At 42.7% G+C, this 22,133-nt stretch overlaps 1 protein-coding gene across 1 annotated transcript; it reads right to left on the minus strand.

Moving 5' to 3' along the window:
- Positions 1-1,133: 1,133 nt before the first annotated feature.
- PAQR9 (progestin and adipoQ receptor family member 9) lies at positions 1,134-7,109 on the minus strand. The gene has a single exon (XM_061636936.1). The coding sequence runs from the start codon at positions 6,787-6,789 to the stop codon at positions 5,455-5,457; it is 1,335 nt and encodes a 444-aa protein (XP_061492920.1). The 5' UTR covers positions 6,790-7,109; the 3' UTR covers positions 1,134-5,454.
- Positions 7,110-22,133: the final 15,024 nt, after the last annotated feature.

Genomic DNA, 22,133 nt, shown 5'->3' on the forward strand with positions numbered 1-22,133 from the left:
CCAATGTTGTCCACGCACTGGTAACCTCTAGGCTGGATTACTGTAATGCGCTCTATGTGGGGCTGCCCTTGAGGTTGGTCCGGAAGCTGCAGCTGGTGCAAAATGCAGCTGTGAGAGTGCTCACTGGAGCAGGGTATCACCAACATGTCACCCCGCTGCTGAAAGAATTGCACTGGCTGCCCATTTCCTACCGGGCCAAGTTCAAGGTTCTAGTTTTGGCATACAAAGCCCTATACAGCTCGGGACCAGGATACCTGAAAGACCGTCTTACTCCTTATATACCCAGTCTATCACTGCGCTCTGCAGGTGAGGGCCTCCTGCAGATACCATCTTATCAGGAGGTTCGTTCTGCACAATATAGGAAATGGACCTTTAGTGTGGCAGCACCTACCCTGTGGAACTCTCTCCCTTTGAATATTAGGAAGGTGCCATCTCTGCTATCTTTTCAGTGCCTTTTGAAGACTTTCCTCTTTCAACAAGCCTTTTAAGTTGAGACCTATCCCAGTCTGCATCTGTGGCAGAATTGTTTAAAAGTTTTTTTTAATGTTTTTAACCCCTTTTTAATTTTGTTTTTTTAAAATGTTTTTAATGCTGTTTTGTTTTAATGTATTTTAAGACCTGTTTTATAATGTTTTAGAGTGTTTTAGTGCTTTGTGTGCCACCCTGGGCTCCTACTGGGAGGAAGGGCGGGATACAAATTGAATAAATAAATAAAATAAAGTGGCTACAAGTGAGGCAGAAAGCTTATTCATCTCACCTTATTAAGCCAAAGTTGGGTTCTGACTATCTTCACAGAGAAGGCCTCAGGTGCTTGTGTTAATCTATGTAATTTGATCCAAGAGGAGACTACAACAATCTAGTAACAAATGATGCTATTTCTTTCCAAAGGACAGGATTAAAGATGGGATCTGTTGGCTGGTACCAATTCGAAAGCTTTCTGTCAACCTAACAGGCTGATATCTATTTGAGTTCATTCTTTGCCCACAAGCTGCTTCCCATCAGTGATATTTTCCTCTCAGAAAAAATATTGATATTGATATTTTTAAAGGAAATAATGATATTTTTAAAGGAAATGTCAATAAAAATATTGATAAAGAAAATATTGATATTCATATCAATATATTAGGCATGGATTTCAGTTTCTGAAAATAACAGCAGAAAATCACTACATAATAAGAAATATGCAGAATAATGGAATATTTGGTACCAAATCCAAATTGGGTGGAATTCTAGCACATCCCTAGAGATTAACAACGGTCTGCCACCTAAACTTCACAGTATAATTTCCTTGCATTGCATTATACTGTACCATTATGGCATCACAGTTATATGTCATTATTTACTTAGATTACATTACCTCCCCCTCTGGAAAATTACTGTCTGCTTTACAACCATAAAAATTTATATGAATACTGATAGAACGTCTGGTTGAGAATCAGATCAACTATTCATCACATAACTTTCAAAATAAAATACCCTGAACTGCTCTAGGTTCATTAGCATGGGGGGCAGGGAAGCCTCTTTATCCACACATCAGATAGGAAATTGTAAAACAGTCTTCAAAGAAAAGCCTTTGGATTATCCACATCCTGAAATTAAGTGACTCTTAATGTTCATCTACTGCTACAGTACTTTGAATTGGGAGACAGCAGCAGAACAAAGGGATGTAAAAGTAATAAGAGGATGATGTTCTTATTTCAACTAAGTTTCTGATAAATATCACTCCCCCAATTGATCCTACTGTTCTCCTTACATTCTGATGTATTTCATTTAGGTTAAGCGAGAACAGGTGTTGTTTTCCCTATCAGGGAAACACAATTCAAATTCACAACTACAGGCTTTCTAAGCTAAGCCTGCCAAGGGCTATGAGGCACAATGACTATGTTGTCCCTTCACTGTTGGAGGCGGTATGCCTCTGAATATAAGCTGCTGAGAATCAAAAGTGGGGAGAATGCTGTTGCACTTCTCATAGGCATCTAGTTGGCCACTATGAGAACAGGATGCTGAGCTAGATAGGCCTCTGGCCTGATCCAGCAGGGCTTTTCTTATGTAGGTTTGTGGATCACTTCTTGGAATACAGAGGGGTGACTGGCTGGGGTGGTGGTGGTACTTTTTATATTTTTAAACGTGTGTGGTTTCATGTATGCTTTGTATTTTTAAATCTATGTAATTTGCCTTGGGACCCACATTCTGGGTGAGAGGAGGCTAACAAAAATATTTTTATTATTATTATTAGTTACAGAGAAAAAGCTTTAGTCTTGTGGCATCATAAAGACTAACACAATTGTTTATTGTGGTATAAGCTTGTGTGGACTGGAATCCCTATCATCACGCACATAAAGAGGTCTCCTTACTTGATGGATTTTATACAAACATGCCCAGATGTACAGAGGGAGCAAAGTTGTAAACTGTGGAGCCCAAAGGCCATGAGATGCAGAAAGACAACTAGTAGCATTTCTATGGAAAGCTCAAATATATACAAAATGAGCACAGTGACCTTTCACAATTTCATTAACTGGTAAGAACACATTGTTCTGGAAAGCAATGGTAACCCCCTCTGAATACCGCTTATCATGAAACCCTATTCATAGGGTCGCCATAAGTCACAATTGACTTGAAGGCAGCCCATTTCCATTTTAGAAGAGAAAGATTTCGTTCTAATTTGAGTCCTAAATTAATAGAGTCAAACTTCTGATAAATTCAAGTTTGGCAACTTCCTGCTGGAATCTTCCTTTTAAAAGTTTTTGGTGTTTTTTTTTTTGGAGAATAGCGTCTTTCGTGTGAACAGCAGAGTGTTCTAGGAGAGTGAAATGTCCTTCCGCTATTTTCTAAATGTTGCCATTTTTTAATCTCTGATATATATAGACTTTACGTGGAAGACTGACACTATTTGTGTTAGGCAAGACAGTACAAAGGTATTGTTTGTAAACAAGGACAGGCCTCTACCCAAGATCTGTGAGATGATGGATGACCATGTGGGACAACGACATTTCTCTTGCATAGGCCCTGTGGCTGGCCTGACCTTTCTTACAAAGTTTCTTAATCTAAAATGGTGACTTATCAGCATCAACAGGACACGCAATGAACCTATGGAACCAGGCTCTGCAAAAAAACAGCGAATTTTTGTCCCTATATCCACTTAACACAGTATTATTACACTGTCTAACATTAGCCACACCATCAGGGACTCATTCACCTGCTTATCCCCCAACGATATATGCAATAACCTGCAAAAATGACTTTCTGCTGTCTACCTAAGATAAACCACAACACACACAAATCTGACACATAAAAATGGGAACATTCAGAAACCAGTAAGATAACATTCTAATTCCCCACTCCTGGAAACTTGCATCTTTTAAGCAGGCAACTACTATCTTCGTTCTTAGATCTTTTAATGATTTGCTTGAATTTACTGTTTGTTTTTAATGCCAGTTCTTGTTTTTATCATGTCCCTTTGCAGTTTTATGATTGTATTTGTATTTTTGTTTCAAATTGTACCTATACTTTGAGAATCGCTTTAAAAGCCTAAATCAGTCAATCACCTAGGACACTGCTGCTGCTGCTCTGAAAGTCACTATTCCTCAACAAAACTATTTCAATAGGAGCCCCCAGCATAAAATGGCTAAACTAGAATTTCGCATAGAAGTTTCATTCTGTTCATTTAGGGCTTAGCTGGACTCAAAATTATCTCTTCCACTACAGGTGTTCAAATTTGCATAGCAAAACTAAGAAGATTACCATCAACTACTGGCATTCTGAGTGGTCGGTGTGCTGAGCTTTGCATAGAAATGGCACAGGATGTCTTGTCTGTATTTCACGGTTTCTTGACCCCACTGTTTACCATCCCCTCCATATGTATGTATGTATGAACATAGACCTTCCAACTAAGGACAGCACTTCATGCATCTGGTGAAATGGATTCTAGTCCATAAAGGCTCATTACACTTATTGTAGGCTTTTTATGGCTAGTTTGTCTCTTGGAATAGGAACTGTGAACCAACCAGTGTTCTCTTTACTTCCACAGCTCTCTTGAAAGGGTATAGTTTCAGATTTTCTCTCTATAGGCCTATACGTTTTATTTTTATAAGTTTTATCGATGACTTGTTTACCCAATCAAAACTCAGAAGTAGCTGTTTCAAAGTTGGAGTCCTGAGATAACAGTTGCTGTCAACATGAACATAAAATTTCAGAGTCTTTCATGGACATTTTCTTGCCAACCATCCTGGGTCATCCACAGGTTGCCATGCTTTTCTGAGAAACTGTAAACTTGACCAAGAGAGGTAACAACCCTGCTACTGTCACAGTATGAAAGAGAGACGAGAAAAGAACTTGCTCTCTTTCCGCTCAACTCTGATTCACCTCGTGCAGGTGTAAGCAAATCAGAAAGTGCATTCAGTGGCTGTTATTTCAGGATAATTCACTGCTTATTTGGTCCTGTATTTAACACTACTTCTTGTAGCGTGCTAATGCCCATGTCAAATAAATGGCCTGTTAGCTCTAAAAGGGACACGCACTGCAGTTATACTTTCAACATATGTGCACTTTTCACAACTGATATGATGCATATTTTGTAAATGGGTATCAGAAGCAGAATACAAAGCACTTTATGAGAGGCAGGCATTATATATGTAGGCTGGTGAAGTTTTGTTCTCATAGTTTAACTGACAGCTTCTAATCAAACTAGCTGGTTCCACTATAAGTCACAGTTACTTCAACCATACCTCTACACAGAAGGTTTTAGCAGTGTATCTGCCTTTGGGTGAAGGCTGTTAATGCAAAAAGAAACAAACCTCAATTTGCTTGTGTTGAAAACCCAGTTCTACTGCCTACAACTTCAAAATGCTTTAACCAAAAATGCACGCACACACACATCCTTGAGCATAATGCACCAAGTGATTGCACATGGTTTCTGATTTTAAATCTTGTTTGTCAGTGCAGGTCTAGAGCATATTGCTAACTGAAATAACATCACCTAGACAGTCTGAAATCAGTAGGTAGCATTCATGAGGCCCATGCATATTGTTCAAATTGTTCCCCTGAAACCTGGATCCTAAGTACATTAGTTGGAAGTAAGTCAATATGGCTTGCTTTCAAATAATTTACTGAGGATCAAATTGTAGGAAATTTCAAGCAATAGTCCTAAATGGCTTCTCTTTGTGTCCTAAGCAGCAATAAATAAGAGTAAGTTGCATACAGTGATGTGGCTTGAGCGCCTTTCTTTAAAATTTAAAATTGTTTCAAGAGAAACAGAAGTGTTTCATCCCCCACCCCTAAGGAGTTCAGTGCTTGATTGGACGAATTCAGTGCTCTTCTTGGTAGCTTCCTCAGAAGAGGTACCAGGGCTTAAGGTCTGCCTTGTGGAGTTTTGAAGCAGCAGCCTCCAAAAAACAAAAAATACCTTCCAGTGATTTAAATAAGAACTGCAACAGAAACCGTTAAGGGAAGGATACCTCAATGGTGTTTGCAGGTCTCTTGGACATTTAAAAACCTTCTGATGACTAGGGCTAGGCACAGTATCAAGAGCAGCATGTAGCCCACGGTGCTGGAGAAGGTGGGTGAGGCGGATGGAGGCTCTTGGAGAAAGTGCTGCAGCCCCTCCTCGACGTAGAGCATCTGGTCGTAGATGCTGAGGAAGGTGAAGATGTGGAAGAGCTGGTGGCTGTGGCCGATGATGTCAAAGAGGCCCGGCTGGATGCGCTCGGGGATCTTGCTGACGTTGAAGAAGGCGGCCACCAGGAGCCAGAAGTAGCGGCGGTAGAAGTACACGAAGAGGGTGGGGTTGTGGCCCTGGAGGTCGAAGAGGAGGCTTTCGAGCATGATGGGGCAAGCCATGCTGAGCGGCATGACGAAGACGAAGGTGCGGATGGCGAAGGGGTAGGCGCACCACTCGGAGCGGCTCTTGCAGCAGGCTACGGTGCAGGCCACGGCCAGGGCGAAGGCCACGGGCAGCAGCAGCGCGCTGTAGGCGGCGATGGGCGCGCTACAGTCCACGTGCCAGCCCAGGCGCTGCTGCAGGTAGCGGCTGAGCGCGCTCGGCTCCAGCAGGCTCAGCCCCGGCAGCAGGTAGTAGTAATAGGCCACCGTGCTGGCGAAGCCGTAGTAGCTGATGGAGGCGTAGTCCAGGTAGAAGAAGGCGGCGCGCAGGCGCAGCGAGAGGCAGCTGAACACATGGGCCGTGCAGCTCATGGTGAAGGTGAGCAGCACGCCCGAGGCGTAGCACCACAGCGGCAGCAGCGCCGGGTGGTGAAAGGGCAGGTCGCCGGCGCCGCGCAGCAGCAGCAGGCGGCAGAACTTGCTGGCGAAGAGCAGGAGCGGGATGAAGTGCGTCCAGAAGTTGAGCGTCTCGTTGGTGGGCTGCAGCACCGACGCCAGGCACTCCTGCGCCGTGCAGTGCAGCCGCCGGTAGCCCGACAGGATGAAGCACTCCACGAAGTCGTCAGGCACCTCGTCCCAGCGCAGCAGAGGGCCGCCTGACCGGCGGCTGAGAAATGCGCGGGGAGGCTTCGGCGAGGCGGCTCCAGGGGGCGCCTGGGCCTCGTCGGCTCCGCCCGCGGCCATTGTGCCCTCCCTCGCCTGCTCCTGCTGCTGTCGCCCGCCGACGGGCTGGCGGAGAGGCCGCCCGCCTGCGTGCTGCTTAGAGAAACGACAGCCCGAGCCGGGATTGTGATGTAACCTCACAAAGGCAAAGCCGCTTTCCCTGCCGCTGCCACTGCCTGAGGAGTGGTTGCAGTGGATTTGTGCTTCGCCGGAGCAACGGCAATCGCCGCCGCCTCCCTCATCATTCATTGCAGCAAGGGCAGGAGGCAAACAGTGGCACCAGCAGCAGCCTCGCTCGCCCCCAGCCAGCGCGCAGCGGCAGCGGCAGCAGGTCCTGCAGACAGAAACGGCAGACGCATCGCCGCGGTAATTTAAGCCTTGCCAGATTTCAATGGGTCCGATGGCTTCTTAAATCCTCCGCGGAGAAAGTTTCGCCTTTCCCATCTGGCTCGCGACGAGACCACGAAGTGATTGAGTGGAGTGATTGAGGCCCCCGACGAAAAGCGAAGACTGCAGTGCCTTTCAACTCTCTGGGAGCACCGATTAATTGCCAAATCCAGGGATGTCCCGCCCCCGACCGCCGGTCCGCCAGCCCTCCCTCCTCCTTCCCTCCCCATCTGTCTCTTTCTCTAAACACTAGGCGAAATCCTTGCCAAGAAAATGATCCCTTCTGCTCTCTCCAACAGAACTGCCATCTCCCTTGTAACTCTATCTCCCCAGGCTTACCTTGAAGGTCGCTCTGTGAGCTCCCCTACTTAAAAATTGACAAATGGTGAAGTGGGCAGGCATAGAGGCTGACACTGCAGACAGAGACAGCCATAGCCTTAGGTGCTGTGAAATGCAATTCAGATCAAAACAAAAAGAGCTTGAGATGCATTCGTTGGTTAACACAAAGATCAGTAGCCACAACTACTTGGAACCCGTTGAATACAGCCGGACGTAGCTCTGCTTCTGCCTAGGATTGGGCTGGAACCTTTGGTAACAGCAAACGAAAAGGACCCAAGAGGACAAGACACACTTCAGTACCAAAGCATAGAGACACTATTAACAAACAAGATAGTGGCGTGGTGAATCCTTAATGGCATGACAATTAAACAATGTAATTGGCTTTTTAAAAAATGGTACGGCTTGCCAATATATTTCTTGTACTATGATAATTAACCTGTAGTTTGATACTGTATTGTACAAATTAATGCAAATACTGTTCTAGATTATTAAACTGACTGGCATACACTTGACCTCTGTGACATAGAGGCCTGTTTTTTCCATGCCATACACACCCACCTTGGGCATCAAAGTAGTTGTGTTGATTCTTAGGGCGCTTCCAGACTGTCCCTATTTTCAGGTGGGGTTCAATCTGGCAAATTCAGGATGCACAATTAAAGCTAATTTGGAGATGCTTGTGCAACAAGGCCACTTCCCCCAAAATATTGGACTTTTTGCAATAAGGAAAATGATGAGGAAATGCAAAGTGTGAGATAACACTTGAAGCAATGTTATCTAATCTCTGCAAAAACAAATAACCATGATCACTCATTAAATAACCAATGTTGTGTAACCTCTCCACAAGCAAATCGGGCTGAATGCTTATTAAACAGGTTGTCTGGAGACAACCCTAGGGAGATTGTACATTTATCAACTGTGCAATTATGTAATCAGTAGTTAGGTAATTGAAACATCAGAAGTGATACAGAGAAAGTATTGTGTCTCTGACCCTTGACGGACAGGTGCATTGAAAAGCTGAATTAAGCAGTCCTGTTACCTGTGACTGATTGTATGGGCCAATTCTTTCTACTAACCTAGCGTTTCCCTCCCCACACCCCACCTAAAAACCTCCTCCAAAATCAAGTATTCAAAATCAGTTGTGAATAGGGTTTTCCAAAACCTTTGCATGTTTTGATAGTAACTTACTGATAGTATTCTTATTACACTGGCATATGATAGCCAACCATAACTCATGATTAGGTTCAAAAGATTATATCACAGCCATTTTAAAATTCTCACTAATTGAGATATCTAGTAAATCATAAAACAGGAAGATGTGATTCATATGCAGCAAACTAATAATTAAAAATAATAGGCAAAGGAGTTGTAAACAATGGGACATTCCATGTGGTTAGACATGGCCATCCTGGGCAGCCAGAAGCCTTGAAAGACGGAAGTATTGAGCTGCTTTATCTAGGATTAATTTTTTTCCTAGGGCCAGAGTTTCAGACCACTTGGCAGATCATCTCACCAGTGTCCTCCCATCTATGTTGTGATGCAATATGGCCTAGCTGCCACTGTGCCTAAAGCTGGTGTATGTAGCAGGGATAGCCTGGCTGTTGTACACTTAATAGCTGTACAGCCCTACAGCAGCTGTACACATGTGTTCTCTTTATTTATTTATTTAGTTCAATTTATATACCGCCCATTGGGGTTCTCTCCAATTAAGTTCTGCTCAGAGTAAACCCACTGAAACAAATGAACCTAAATTAGTCATTCTTACTCACTTCAGTGGGTCTACTCTTGAGTCAGACTAGCATTGGCTACAACCCTTGGAGTCTTAAAAGGAGAGTGTTGCAGCCAGGAATGAACTACATGTATATGTAGCATTATATTCAATGTAGCGCTGAGTCAAATGTTCCATCAGCACAAAAAATTTCTCCTGCAACAGAGTGTTCTTCCCATCTCCTCCCTGCAAGCACCCCCTAAATCTGTTCTGAGGGTTCCACCAACCCTCCGGAGCAGATTTGGGGTGGCACAGGGTGTGTGTGTGGGGAGAGAGGGGAAGCCCCTTGCACTAAGGGGGAAGTCATTCTGCTAGCACAAGTATTTAGTTGAATACCAGCAATAGCTGTTTTCCTTTAAAGGAGGAGTAATGGAGCCATTCTGACTACCGGTCCAGCGTCAGGTAGCAAGACAGTTGGGCAAACAGGAGCTCATGAATGTTGGTGTTTTCCAAGATCCATTGTGTTTCTCACAGCTCCTTACGGGGCCTGCTGAGCTGAAAAAGATGGCGGCAGAGCTGGTCGAGTGTTTGTTTTGCTCCTATATCAATTTTACATTTCTGCAGTTGTGAGCTGTCTAATGCAAGTGGAATTATCACTGGAGCTGCGTGACTCTACTTTTGCTGGGCTCCTGAATTCTCTGAACCTTGAACTGTAGCATTGCATTTTGTGGGATTTATCTTGAAAAGAAGAGGAGGGGAACTGGAGAGATAAGTTACGAACCAGTTCACACTGGCGTCTGGAGGAGTGAAACCCTTGGAGCAGGAAACTGAAAACATCTATGTTTGTTTAAGCTTCTTGGAGTTGGAAGCTGAAAGACTCTTGTTTCCCTAAAAGATCTCCTCACAGCTGAACAGACTAAAACCCAGCCCACATAGACAGGTATTTATTATTATTTACCGCCACACTGCCTGGTATTCCGTCTAACTAGCCTAAATACTCATATAGTAGCAGCAAACACGGAGAAGCTTTGAAGTATTGAATTAACGTAGAAGAGCAAGAAAGCCGAGATAAACCTGAGCTCTCCTCCCCTGCCACTTATGGGCATTGAAAAGCGAAAGAGAATAAGGAGGGGGGAATAATCTACACTGACTGCCAAACAGCTACACCAGCAAGCCTGGCATTGTTGTATTTTTTGCACTTTATGTACCTTTCCTGCCTGCCCCCCCCATTGAAGGCAGTTGTGATGCTCTTCCCCTTTGAATTTGTGGCAATAGAGAGCAGCGAAAAGAACTTCAAGCGTGACATCATAAACAGTGTACCGGGGGAAGAAGAGTACAGTGAAGAGACCATGCTGCTGGAGGTTCTGCTGTGAATAGCTGCTTACAGATAGAGCGTGCAGCTTGGCCAGCTCAACTGCAGGTTATCTCTTAAATTAGGCAAAATAAAAGGATAAGGTTGCTTAAAAGCCTGTCCTTAAAAGTAATAACTACACAGATACCCCTCCAACAAAGGCAGGATTTGGTCTGAACCTTTCCTCACCCCCCACAGCTCCTTACTGTATTGCCAGTGAAGCTATAGAAATGAAATGAAATATTACATTCCAAACACTTATGTGCTGGTGCAGAATCAATGAGTGATTAAAAGACTTACTTCTGCACCTCCATAAGAACACAAGAAGAGCCCTGCTGGATCAAACTAAAGGCCTATCTAGTCCACCATACTGTTCTCACAGTGGCTGATCAGATGCCTATGGAAGCTCACAAACAGGACATGAGTGCAGCAGCACTCTACCACTCATGAGCCCCAGCAGCTTATGCTCAGAGCCATACTCTGCCTTTGATACTGGAGGTCACACATAGCCATCATGTCTAGCCGCCATTGTTAGCCTTCTCCATTAATTTGTCTGATCCTCTTTTAAAGCCATCCACAGTACATCTTGTAACATCAGATTCCATAGTTTAATAATGTGTTGTGTGAAGAAGTCCTTCATTTTTGTCATAATCCCTGAATCCAACAGCAATTTGAGACACAGTCAAAGGCTGCAGAGGCACCAGCTGAGGAGCCAGATCAAGTTCAGGGCTCTGAGATGGCTACTGAAGACCAGGAGGCCACTATACCTGAGGCTGTTGGACAGGAGTCTCCAAAAGAACCTCCTGGACTAACAGGGCCTGTAGGGCTAAAGCCTGGATTCTGAGGAGCCAGATGCCCCTCACCGTATGTCACTGATCCAGCAGTGCACAGAGTGCACCAGAAGGGAGGCTACAGAATGGAGGAAGAGTGCCCAGAGGGTTGGCCCTTAGAGGTTCTGAAGCTCTCCACAAGGGGGTGGACTCTGGAGGAGATAGTCAACAGAAAGGCTCAAAAGGCTGCTCCCAATCTTTGTGGCAGCAAGTTGCTAACTTGGAGCTATCCATGGTCCTGTAACAGCCTTGCTGCTACCTTTCAGAGATCTGGCATTAGATCAGAACACTACAATTTTGTGCATTCTTTTGACAGGCACTTCTTATTTTTGTCGGCAATAAGAAAGCAGCATCTGTTTAGCACCAGGTTGAAGAGTCAGTGTGGTGCAGTGCTGAGAGTATTGGATGATGACTAGAAGACCCACATTCAAATCTTCATTCAGCCACAAAGCTTGCTGGGTGACCTTGGTCAGTAATCATTTTTTAGTCTTAATTTATCTCACAGGTTGCTTTGAGGATAGGTAATCTGGAATAAGGATAATTGACATTGAGGGATAATACATTTCTTAAGATCATATACATTGCCTTGAGTTCCTCAGAGGAAGGATATAAATGCAATCTATCACTCAGATCAGGATAAGATAAAAAAAGAGAGATTTGGAGAAAAAGAGAAGGAATTTCAAACTATATTCAGCTTTCACATCAAGACAAGAGATCCTATACAGAATTAAATACTGTATATGTAATAAAATGATAATAAAAATAGCAAAGGAAAATAATATTTAAATATTTAAATAAATATACAATGGACAAAGCAATTCTATATTCCAGTTACAGCAGGGAAGGGGAAAATCTAAGAAAGATAACTTTCCAGTATCTAGCATGAGAAGTTTATGACCCTCCGTGGCGCAGAGTGGTAAGTGGCGGTAACGCAGCCGAAGCTCTGCTCACGGCCAGAGTTCGATTCCAACAGAAGGAGGAAGTCGAATCTCCGGTAAAACGGGGCGAGGTCCACTCAGCCTTCCATCCATCCGTGGTCGGTAAAATGAGTACCCGGCATATGCTGGGGGGTAAAGAAAGGCCGGGGGAGGAACTGGCAATCCCACCCCATATATATGGTCTGTCTTGTAAATGTTGCAAGACGTCACCCTAAGAGTTGGAAACGACTCGCACTATAAGTGCGGCAACACCTTTACCTTTACCTTTAGCATGAGAAGTTTAGGAGCAATTTTCTCTACAACTGTATACCATCTATATTGCTTTATTGGCAGATTTAGCATTTGTTAAGAATAATGTGTCTTTAATTTTGTATAAGGATAATTTGGCAGTGAGGGATAATGCTTTTCTTAAGAGCCAACTAATATTGGAGCATACTTTGTGTGCTGTTGCTCAGGCTATGGGAATCTGAAATGGGACAAGTGGTTATACTGCCTATTTTTAGAAACCTGTTTTTTTTCAATTGGCTCCCACTTGTATGTTTGTAAATAAATGGCCTACAAAGAAGTATGTTTTCAGTTTTCTCTTATTTACAGGAAACTGCTGCTCAGGGAAGTGGGGAGCATTTAACAATACTGTTTAGAACTTCACAGTTAAAACAAATTGAAAATACATGCACAGCTCCCAGAATTTCCCTTCTGTATTTTTCCTCAAAACAACTGTATAAGGCAAGTTCAACTGAGAGATAGCAACTGGCCCAAGGTCACCCAGTGAGCCTTACATCTGAGTAGGAATTTAAACATGGGCCTTTCCAGTTCTAGTCTTGACCTGTTAACCACTATATTACAATGGCTCACATATGGTAAATCTTACCTCTGATAGAAATAGCTGTGCACCCAGATTAGGATGTTTCACAAGGGATTAATGTGATCCAAACTCCCCCTCTCCCCTTGTTATGAAGGATTGTGCTTCTCCCTTTATTCTGCACCAAAAAGGCCATTTATACAGTAAAAATAAATTATGCATAAGAACAAACTGTGAAGACATTAACTTTTCCTAGTCACTAGGAAAAAGCTTCACATGGTATTTTGAACAGTGGATTTCATTTCCTTCACAAATGTTTACAAAATCTATGTATGGAATTGGTGGGGAAGAACTCATGGGATAATATGTGTTTGGGGGAGTGTTGCATATATATAGGATTACTTACCACACATTCCTGTGCATATCTACTTGGAAGTAAATTCTTCTTTGTTCAATGGGACTTTCACCCAGGCAAGTGTACTGGAGTTATTTTATGACCTGCCAAATTGTCATTATATTCTATCCAGTACTAGACATGGTATAATTGCCAAACTGCTTCTGACTTGCCTGCTAGAATTCTTACAACTGGGAGAAGTATTCTGCTTGGGCATTGCTCAGATTATTATCCATCATTACTCATTTGGTCCTAGAAGAAATTTGGCTGCAATGATAATTAAGAAAGAAAAACTCTTTGCAGAACAGGCCAAATCCTGTTGCTTCAGTGAATCATGGGAGGTTCTGCAAGATAAAATCTCTTCCAATGCCTCAATGCAATCGACAAGATTCTGGTAAGTCAGGACAAGCCACACACATACACAACACATTAAACTACTTCAGAAATCCTCTCCTTTGGGATGCTACTTATGCATCACCATAAAAAAGGAAACACATCATGGGGAAAGATGACATATTTGCATAATATCTGCATGTACTAATTTATGGTTTGTTGTTATGTGCCTTCAAGTGATTACGATCTACGGCGACCTTATGAATCAGCGAACTTCAGTAGCATCTGTCATGAACCACCCTGTTCAGATCTTGTAAGTTCAGGTCTGTGGCTTCCTTTATGGAATCAATCCATCTCTTGTTTGGCCTTCCTCTTTTTCTACTCCCTTCTGTTTTCCTCAGCATTATTGTCTTTTCTAGTGAATCATGTCTTCTCATCATGTGTCCAAGGTATGATGACCTCAGTTTCATCATTTTAGCTTCTAGTGATAGTTCTGGTTTAATTTGTTTTAACACCCAATTATTTGTCTTTTTCATAGTCTATGGTATACTCAATGCTCTCCTTCAACACCACATTTCAAATGAGTTGATTTTTCTCTTACCAGCTTTTTTCACTGTCCAACTTTCCCATCCATACGTAGCAATCAGGAATATCATAGTCTGAATGATCCTGATTTAGTGTTCAGTGATACATCTTTGTATTTGAGGACTTTTTCTAGTTCTCTCATAGCTGCCCTCCCCAGTCCTAGCCTTCTTCTGATTTCTTTACTATTGTCTCCATTTTGGTTAATGATTATGCCAAGGTATTGATAAATCCTTGACAAGTTCAATGTCCTCACTGTCAACTTTAAAGTTACTCAAATCTTCTGTTGTCATTCATTTAGTCTTCTTGACATTCAGCTGTAGTCCTACTTTTGTGCTTTCCTCTTTAACTTTCATCAGCGCTCGTTTCAAATCATTACTGGTTTCTGCTAGTAGTATGGTATTGTATGGTAGAGATGTAAATTTAGACATGATTACTTTAAAAAGAAATACATGCATCTCACTATAATGGGGAAGACTTTGTGACCAAGTTACTTGTGTGCCTGCTCAGTCTGGAACATAGGAATCTGCCTTTTTATTAAATCAGACCATTGGTACATCTAATTCAGTCCTGTTTACACTGACTGGCATCAGTTCTTCGGGCTTTCAGATGGGAGATTTTTCCAGCTCTATTTGGGGATGCCAGGGATTGAACCTGCATGCAAAGCAGATGCTCTGTCACTGAGCTACATCCCTTCCCCATTTGCTTTCCAGGTATTAACTGCTGATAGGCAAAAGAAAATTTAAAACATTCGTGTTTACCCAGGCATTTGATGGCTAAGAGATATTGGCAATGGCAACCATGAAATTAATGACTGTGAGGGTATGTTATTGCTTTTAAATGTTTTAGATGTTTTCAAAATGCTTTTAAATATGTTTTATTTGATTTTAAATTGTACTGTTTTAACATTTTGATGCTTGCTGCCTTGGGCTCCTTTGGAAGGAAGGGCAGGATACAAATTTAATAAATGAATAAACATCAAGGTCCCTGTTCTCTTTTCTCATGGTTCTTTATCTTTAAGTCAGATTTGGATACCAGTTACCTCTTCAAATAATGAACTATTCTCTGTAAGGTAGGACACATGGCCACCCTACTCTCCTTCTACTCTTTGGGATCATCAGCATTCACTTGGGAATGGAAGCAGTTGCTTTCTTTTGGACACTTACTGCCATATATTCATCTAAAAAGTGATATTGCTTACTTTCTATATTGTGATGGTTCTAGCTACTATAAAGACATAAATGCATCTTAAAAGCTGCTGACCTACCTTTAATCTCACATTTGTAGTTCTGGGAGAAGGTAGAGTACATTCTGGGACAAAATGGAGCAAAAATAACCTGTTAATGTCTGAACAGCGACGATAAATCATAGAAATGTTTTGAGTACGTGATTTCACCACCGTTTTGCTAGAAAAAATTGTGATTATACAAGGAAGCAAGTTCATGCTAACTAGAAAATCTGTGATCACACCAAGCAAATATGGAATCTTAAGAGTAGAGCATTTGCTTTGCATGCAGAAGTTCCCAGGTTCAAGTCCTGGGCAACCCTGGTAGGGTGGGAGAGAACTCTCCCTGAAACCCTGGAGAGCCACTGCCAGTATTACTGAGCTAGATGGACCAATGGTTTGTCTCAGTATAAGGTAGCTTTCTATGTTCCTAAGAGTGGACAGGAAGAGGGCATTTCAGTGAGGGACAGCAATATTCAGCCCCCACTTGGATTTTTCTCACAAAGCAAATTAAAGCAGTTATTTCAAAAACAATTTCCCAAAGGGTGCCATTTTCCTACCTCTAATCTCCACCACTAAACCCTCCGTGGCGCAGAGTGGTAAGCAGCGGTAATGCAGCCGAAGCTCTGCTCATGGGCAGAGTTCGATTCCAACGGAAGGAGGAAGTCGAATCTCCGGTAAAAGGGGGCGAGGTCCACTCAGCCTTCCATCCATCCGTGGTCGGTAAAATGAGTACCCAGCACATGCTGGGGGGTAAAGAAAGGCCGGGGAAGGAACTGGCAATCCCACCCCATATATACGGTCTGCCTAGTAAACGTCGCAAGACGTCACCCTAAGAGTCGGAAATGACTCGTACTATAAGTGCCGGGACACCTTTACCTTTAATCTCCACCACTATGTATCAAGTAAAACTGACATCCTTCAGGCCAATTTCATGCAGGTGGTGGTGGTGCGCAAAGGAAGAGAAGGAGGGTAGGAGGTGGAAAACATGGAGGGATGAGCCAAAACAGACCAATGAAATAAGAAAGGGGGGAATGCTCTACAAGCAATCAGTTCAGTTTTGATAAGAGTGATCTGTCTTTCACCCAGCAGCCCAATGGCAGGAAGAAAGGTGGGACACACAAGCATGCACATGTGCATGCTCATATGCACGTGCACGCACACACACAGAGAGGAGCATGGCTGAGAGAGAGAAGAACTTGTGCTGCATGAGTGGCTTCTTCAAATATTTGCATTTTCCATTAACTATTGTCTGATATATACATGCTGGTCTTGTATATAGCCACATGTTACATGCTGTTAGAGCTAGTTAAATATTGAATAGTAGTAGTAAAATGAATCATAGTGCAGGGCATCACATATTTAGAAGTCTGAACAATCATTCCAAACCTGAATTTTTTTGTAAACTTGAAGTTGTGTTGGATCAGCTGAGAAAAATAATATCCAAATGCAAAATATCTGTTCAAATATTAAATGGCAAAAAGATTTCTGGATCTGTAGTTTTTTTGCATAATAGATGTCATTTACACATGACTTATTAACTAACTAAATAATCACTTCTGCCTTTCATAGGACTTTGAATAATTACAGGCAGGTTCATTTTCCAGTCAAAGGTGGCCTATCTCTTAAGAGTTCTAAGGTGTTTTTCCTTCTGGTAAAATACCACTATACTAACAATTCTACCTGAATTTTCACATACTTGAAATAGGGGAAGGACCATAGCTTAGTGGCAGAGCATCTGCTTTGCATGCAAAAGGTCCCAGGTTCAGTCCTTGGCACCTTGGCATCTCCAGGCAGCGCTGGGAAAGACTCCTGCTGGAAACCCTGGAGGGCTGTTGGCAGTCAATGTAGTCAGTACTAAGCTAGGTGGATCAATGGTCTGACTTGGTACAAGACAGTTTCCTATGTTCCTATTTAGGTTCCTATCAATGTGGATAAACAGGCATATTTGCATGATCCCCCCCTTTCAAAATATATTTGTCCTCATTTGAGCATCACTTGCAAAGCCTGAGGATGTGGACAGGACTCTGGGAGAAATGAGGGCCACTACTTGCTCTCTTGACCTTGCCCATCCTCATAAATCAAATCTGCCAAAGGGGAAGTGGCTGGCTGGCATATTTAATTAATACCTTCCTCAAGGAAGGTTCTATGCCAACGTTGTTGAAGGAGAATGTGATAAGACCTTTATTAAAGAAGCCTTTATTAGATCCTGTGGATCTTAAAACTTCAGTCTCTAATCTCCCCTTTTTAGGAAAGGTGATTGAGAACCTAGTAGCTTCTCAGCTTCAAGTTTTCCTGGATGAACTGGATTATCTAGACCCTTTCCAATCAGGTTTCAGGTCTGGTCATGGGACAGAGAGTGGTTTGGTCACCATGTTTGATGACCTACGCTATCCCTGTTGGTGCTGCTAGACCTCTCAGTGGCTTTCAAGACCATCAACCATGGTATCCTTCTGGGCCGTCTAGCTGGGATGGGATTGGGAGGCACCGTTTTGCAGTGGTTCTAGTCTTACCTGGTAGACAAGTCCCAGAAAGTGGTGCTGGGAGACTACTGCTTGACCCCCTGGCTGCTGGTCTACAGGGTCCCGCAGGGTTCCATTGTGTCTCCTATGCTTTTTAACATCTATATGAAACCACTGGGAGAGGTCATCTGGGGATTTGGAGTACAATGTCATCAATATGCTGATGACACACAACTCTGTCTCTCTCTACCACCTGATTGCAGGGAGGGAGTGCTCATTTTAAACCGGTGCCTGGAGGCTGTGAAGGGGTAGATGCGGGCTAACAAACTGAAACTTAATCCAGACAAGACGGAAGTGTTGCTGGACAAGTGGAAAACTGTGCCAGGGATAGGGCTGCAACCTGTTCTAGATGGGGTTGCACTCCCCTTGAAGAAGCAGGTTTGCAGTTGGGGAGTACTCCTGGATCCTGCCCTGCTGCATGAACATCAGGTGGCTGTGGTAGCCAGGAGTCTTTTTGGCCAACTCAAACTGGTCTACCAGCTGCACACATTCCTGGAAGCAGTTGACTTGGCCACAGTGATGCATGCATTGGTGATATCAAGCCCTGATTAATGTAATGCGCTCTACATGGAGCTGCTTTTGAAAATGGTTCAGAAATTGCGGTTGGTTCAAAATGCCAGAATGTTAACTGGATCATGGTGCAAGGAGCATATATCACCCTTGTGCTTTATTGACTATACTAGCTCCCAATTTGTTTCTGGACCAAATTCAAAGTGCTGGTTCTGAACTTTAAAGCCCTAAACGGTCTTGGACCAATGTATCTGAAGGACCACTTACATCCACTTACAGAAGGATGCAGGCAAACTGGAACGGGTCCAGAGGAGGGCTACAAGGATGATCAGGGGACTGGAAACAAAGCCCTATGAGGAGAGACTGAAAGAACTGGGCATGTTTAGCCTGGAGAAGACTGAGGGGAGATATGATAGCACTTTTCAAGTACATGAAAGGTTGTCACATAGAGGAGGGCCGGGATCTCTTCTTGATTGGGCTCAAGTAGCAGGAAGCCAGATTTTGACTGAACATCAGGAAAAATTCCTAACCGTTAGAGCCATACGACAATGGAACCAATTACCTAGAGAGGTAGTGGCCTCTCCAACACTGGAGGCATTCAAGAGGCAGCTAGACAGCCATCTGTCAGGAATGCTTTGATTTATATTCCTGTATTGAGCACGGAGTTGATGGCCTTATAAGCCGCTTCCAGCTCTACTATTCTATGATTCTATTCATATGTGCCTGTCTGTGTTTTAAGATCAGCTGCCTCTGGTCTCCTCTGCATGTCTGGAATGAAAGATGTCAGACTGGCAGGCATGCCGGAGACAGCTGTTTCAGCTGTGGTCCCAAAGCTTTGGAATACCCTACCCGAAGAAGGCTGCTCTGCTCCCTCCCTGCTAGTTTTCCAGAGACTTCTTGTTCCGGAGAGCCTTTGGGAGGGACTGAAGGTAGAGCCTGAAATTGATTTTATTTCCCCCCCTTTTAGTTTTACCTCTTTAGTCCCTTTTAATATCACTCCCCTACATTTCTCAACTGTACTTTATGTATTTTTATCTATTTCATGTTTTTGTCATTTTATTGTGTATGATTTTATTGTGAGCTGCCCTGAGCGCCCTACTGTAGGGTAGAAGGACAGGATAGAAATATTTTAAATAAATAAAATAATGAATAAATATCTGGCTATTCATTTGGATATAAGTGAAAATTATAATAAAATTATCAGATTGCTTAAATATGAAAGCCTGGTTTAATTTATTCTAGATGTGATTATGAGTGTGATCCATAACCCTCCCTGTGCTGTCATTTTTAGTCTCGCATGGTTGTCACTTGGGCTCAAGTCCCAATAGCAAATGCTATTGCTGTGGTTCTGTTTTTCCCCCCATGAACCACTTGAAATTTCTCAAATGGTGTGCATGTCTTGGTGGTCCTCTTAATATACTTTTTTTGTTCAACAGATCAAAGCATATACACTTCATATATGCTATATATTTGTAAATATGAAATATATTTCATATATGCTATATATTTGTAAATATATAGCATATATGAAATGAATATGTTTTGAGGGTTGCAAACTGGCTCAGAAGCAGGAAGCTATGTAGTATAATGAACAGGCTGAACCTCTACTACAAGTTCAACCACAATGCTCAGGGGTGTTGTGTAGAAGGAAAAGCTGCCACTTTCTTCTCTCTTCCCACTCCTAACTGGTGGGAGTGGCAGCCACAAATGCAATGCAGAGCAACGTATGAGTGATTAAATGGTCTAATTGAAGGCCTCTCCCATAAGTAGTTTCAACACATATTTTCAGTGTTTTGCATCTGCAAGATGATCTCTGGCATATATTAATGTTGAAATGCTAATATTATTGAGTGTTGGAGAGGCCACATGCTAACATGGACTGGTTGTCTGTTTTCTTCTATCCTTCTAACCATCACTGAATCTTCACATTCTCTATGACTCCATGGGTCCCAGTAACCTGTAGACCAGGGTTCCCAAACTGTGGCCCATGGACCGCCAGTGGTCCATGAGCTTCATTCAGGTGATTCACAACATGTCCATGTTAAAAAAAATCATATTGATTTTTAATTGTATTTTGTTGCTTCATTTATTTCTTATATTGTATTTTATTGTATCACAATCTGAATTGTATGAAATGCAAATTGTTAATACAATAAATACAATATAAGAAATGAACTAAGCAATAAAATACAATAAAAATTATACAGCATCTAACACGGTGCATTACAGTTGCTACAACAGGTGGTACACCAAGACTATTAGCAATTTTGAAGTGGTACATGGGAAAAAAGGTTTGGGAGCCACTGCTTAATTTATATGGTTCCAAAGGCATTCACAAGGCTGCCATTTCAGAGTAGTCTTACTCATATAGTTGCCTCTAAATGTTTGAGACAGGTTTGTACAACATTAGACCCATGTGAGAAATGTTCTAAAACATGGGCTATGAAATTACTAAATAAATAATGGGCTGCCAATTTGTGTGTCCCCTTCTACCAAAAAAATACAACATTATTTGTGGTTTCCCCTCCTATATCTTTGAGAGATCACCCATAAAGCCTACCCAAGCCCATAACATACAGGAAGGGCAAATGCTTGTGTCTCCCTGGATTCACAGGTAGTGGAGATGAGTTCTTCCAGTCTGTGGTAGCCACCTATACTGCACAGCCCACAGGGGGCTGAGATTCCTCCATGTATGGATTTCTGGGAGAGAGATGGGGTTTGGGAGAGGAAAAAAATATAAAAAATAATTATAATAAACTGTAGGAAGAGACATAGGGCTGCAAACAGAACTGTGATGAGACATAAACAAGAAAGGATGCTATGGAATACAGAGAAAAAAGGCCTAGTGGGGTGTAGAGAAATCTGTGTAGTGGGAAAGGATAGAGAAAGGAGGGGGGGTTACTGAGAAGAGGATGTAGAGTCTGATGAAGGGTAAAGCAGCAGGAAATGAACAGAGTAACAGATGGAGGTATAGATTTGCGATGGTGTTGCCTGGCAACGGCAGCTGCCAGTAAGGGAAGTCTGCTTCCACTGTGGGATGAGCAAGATGTAGCTGCTCAGTCTCATTTCCTTGCCTCAGGATTTCTGTAGGAACTGTTACCTGGTATGGCACCATGGAAGAACAAAAAGGGCAGGAAGTGCTGCCTGAATAGCTATGTGTATTTTCTGGACACTGTGTATTTTCTGCTCTTGTACTATTCTTGTACTAGATTTGAGAATCTTTTATAAGCCTCCTTGAGAGCCTCTTGGGCTACAAAGTGGGATAAAAGTATTCATATATAGTACAAAGACAGAGAGCTATAGAGTGGAGAGCAAAACAAGGGAGAATTAATTGAGAGACCTGTGATGATGAAGAGTGAATTATGCGGTGCAGAGAGGAAGATGGAGGCTAAAAAATATAATGCTGTTAAAACAGTAACTATTTCCCCACCTGTTGATAATATAGCTAGTGAAAATATGAACATGGCCCTCAGAGTGATTCCCCGATTCAGCTCATCATCTTGAAACCGCCAGTGACTGACAGCTATCCATAATGTTTACCTCTGAAAAAGGGCTCACAATCCTTTCACAAGGTTTCCTTGGTAAACATGAACCTGCCTCTAAACACAAGCCTCCTAGAAACACGAGCCTGCTACCATCATCTCACCTGCCATGATCAAAGAAGAGGCATGCTAC

The sequence above is a fragment of the Rhineura floridana genome, chromosome 7 (genome assembly GCF_030035675.1).
Source record: "Rhineura floridana isolate rRhiFlo1 chromosome 7, rRhiFlo1.hap2, whole genome shotgun sequence".
In the NCBI taxonomy this organism is placed as follows: domain Eukaryota; kingdom Metazoa; phylum Chordata; class Lepidosauria; order Squamata; family Rhineuridae; genus Rhineura; species Rhineura floridana.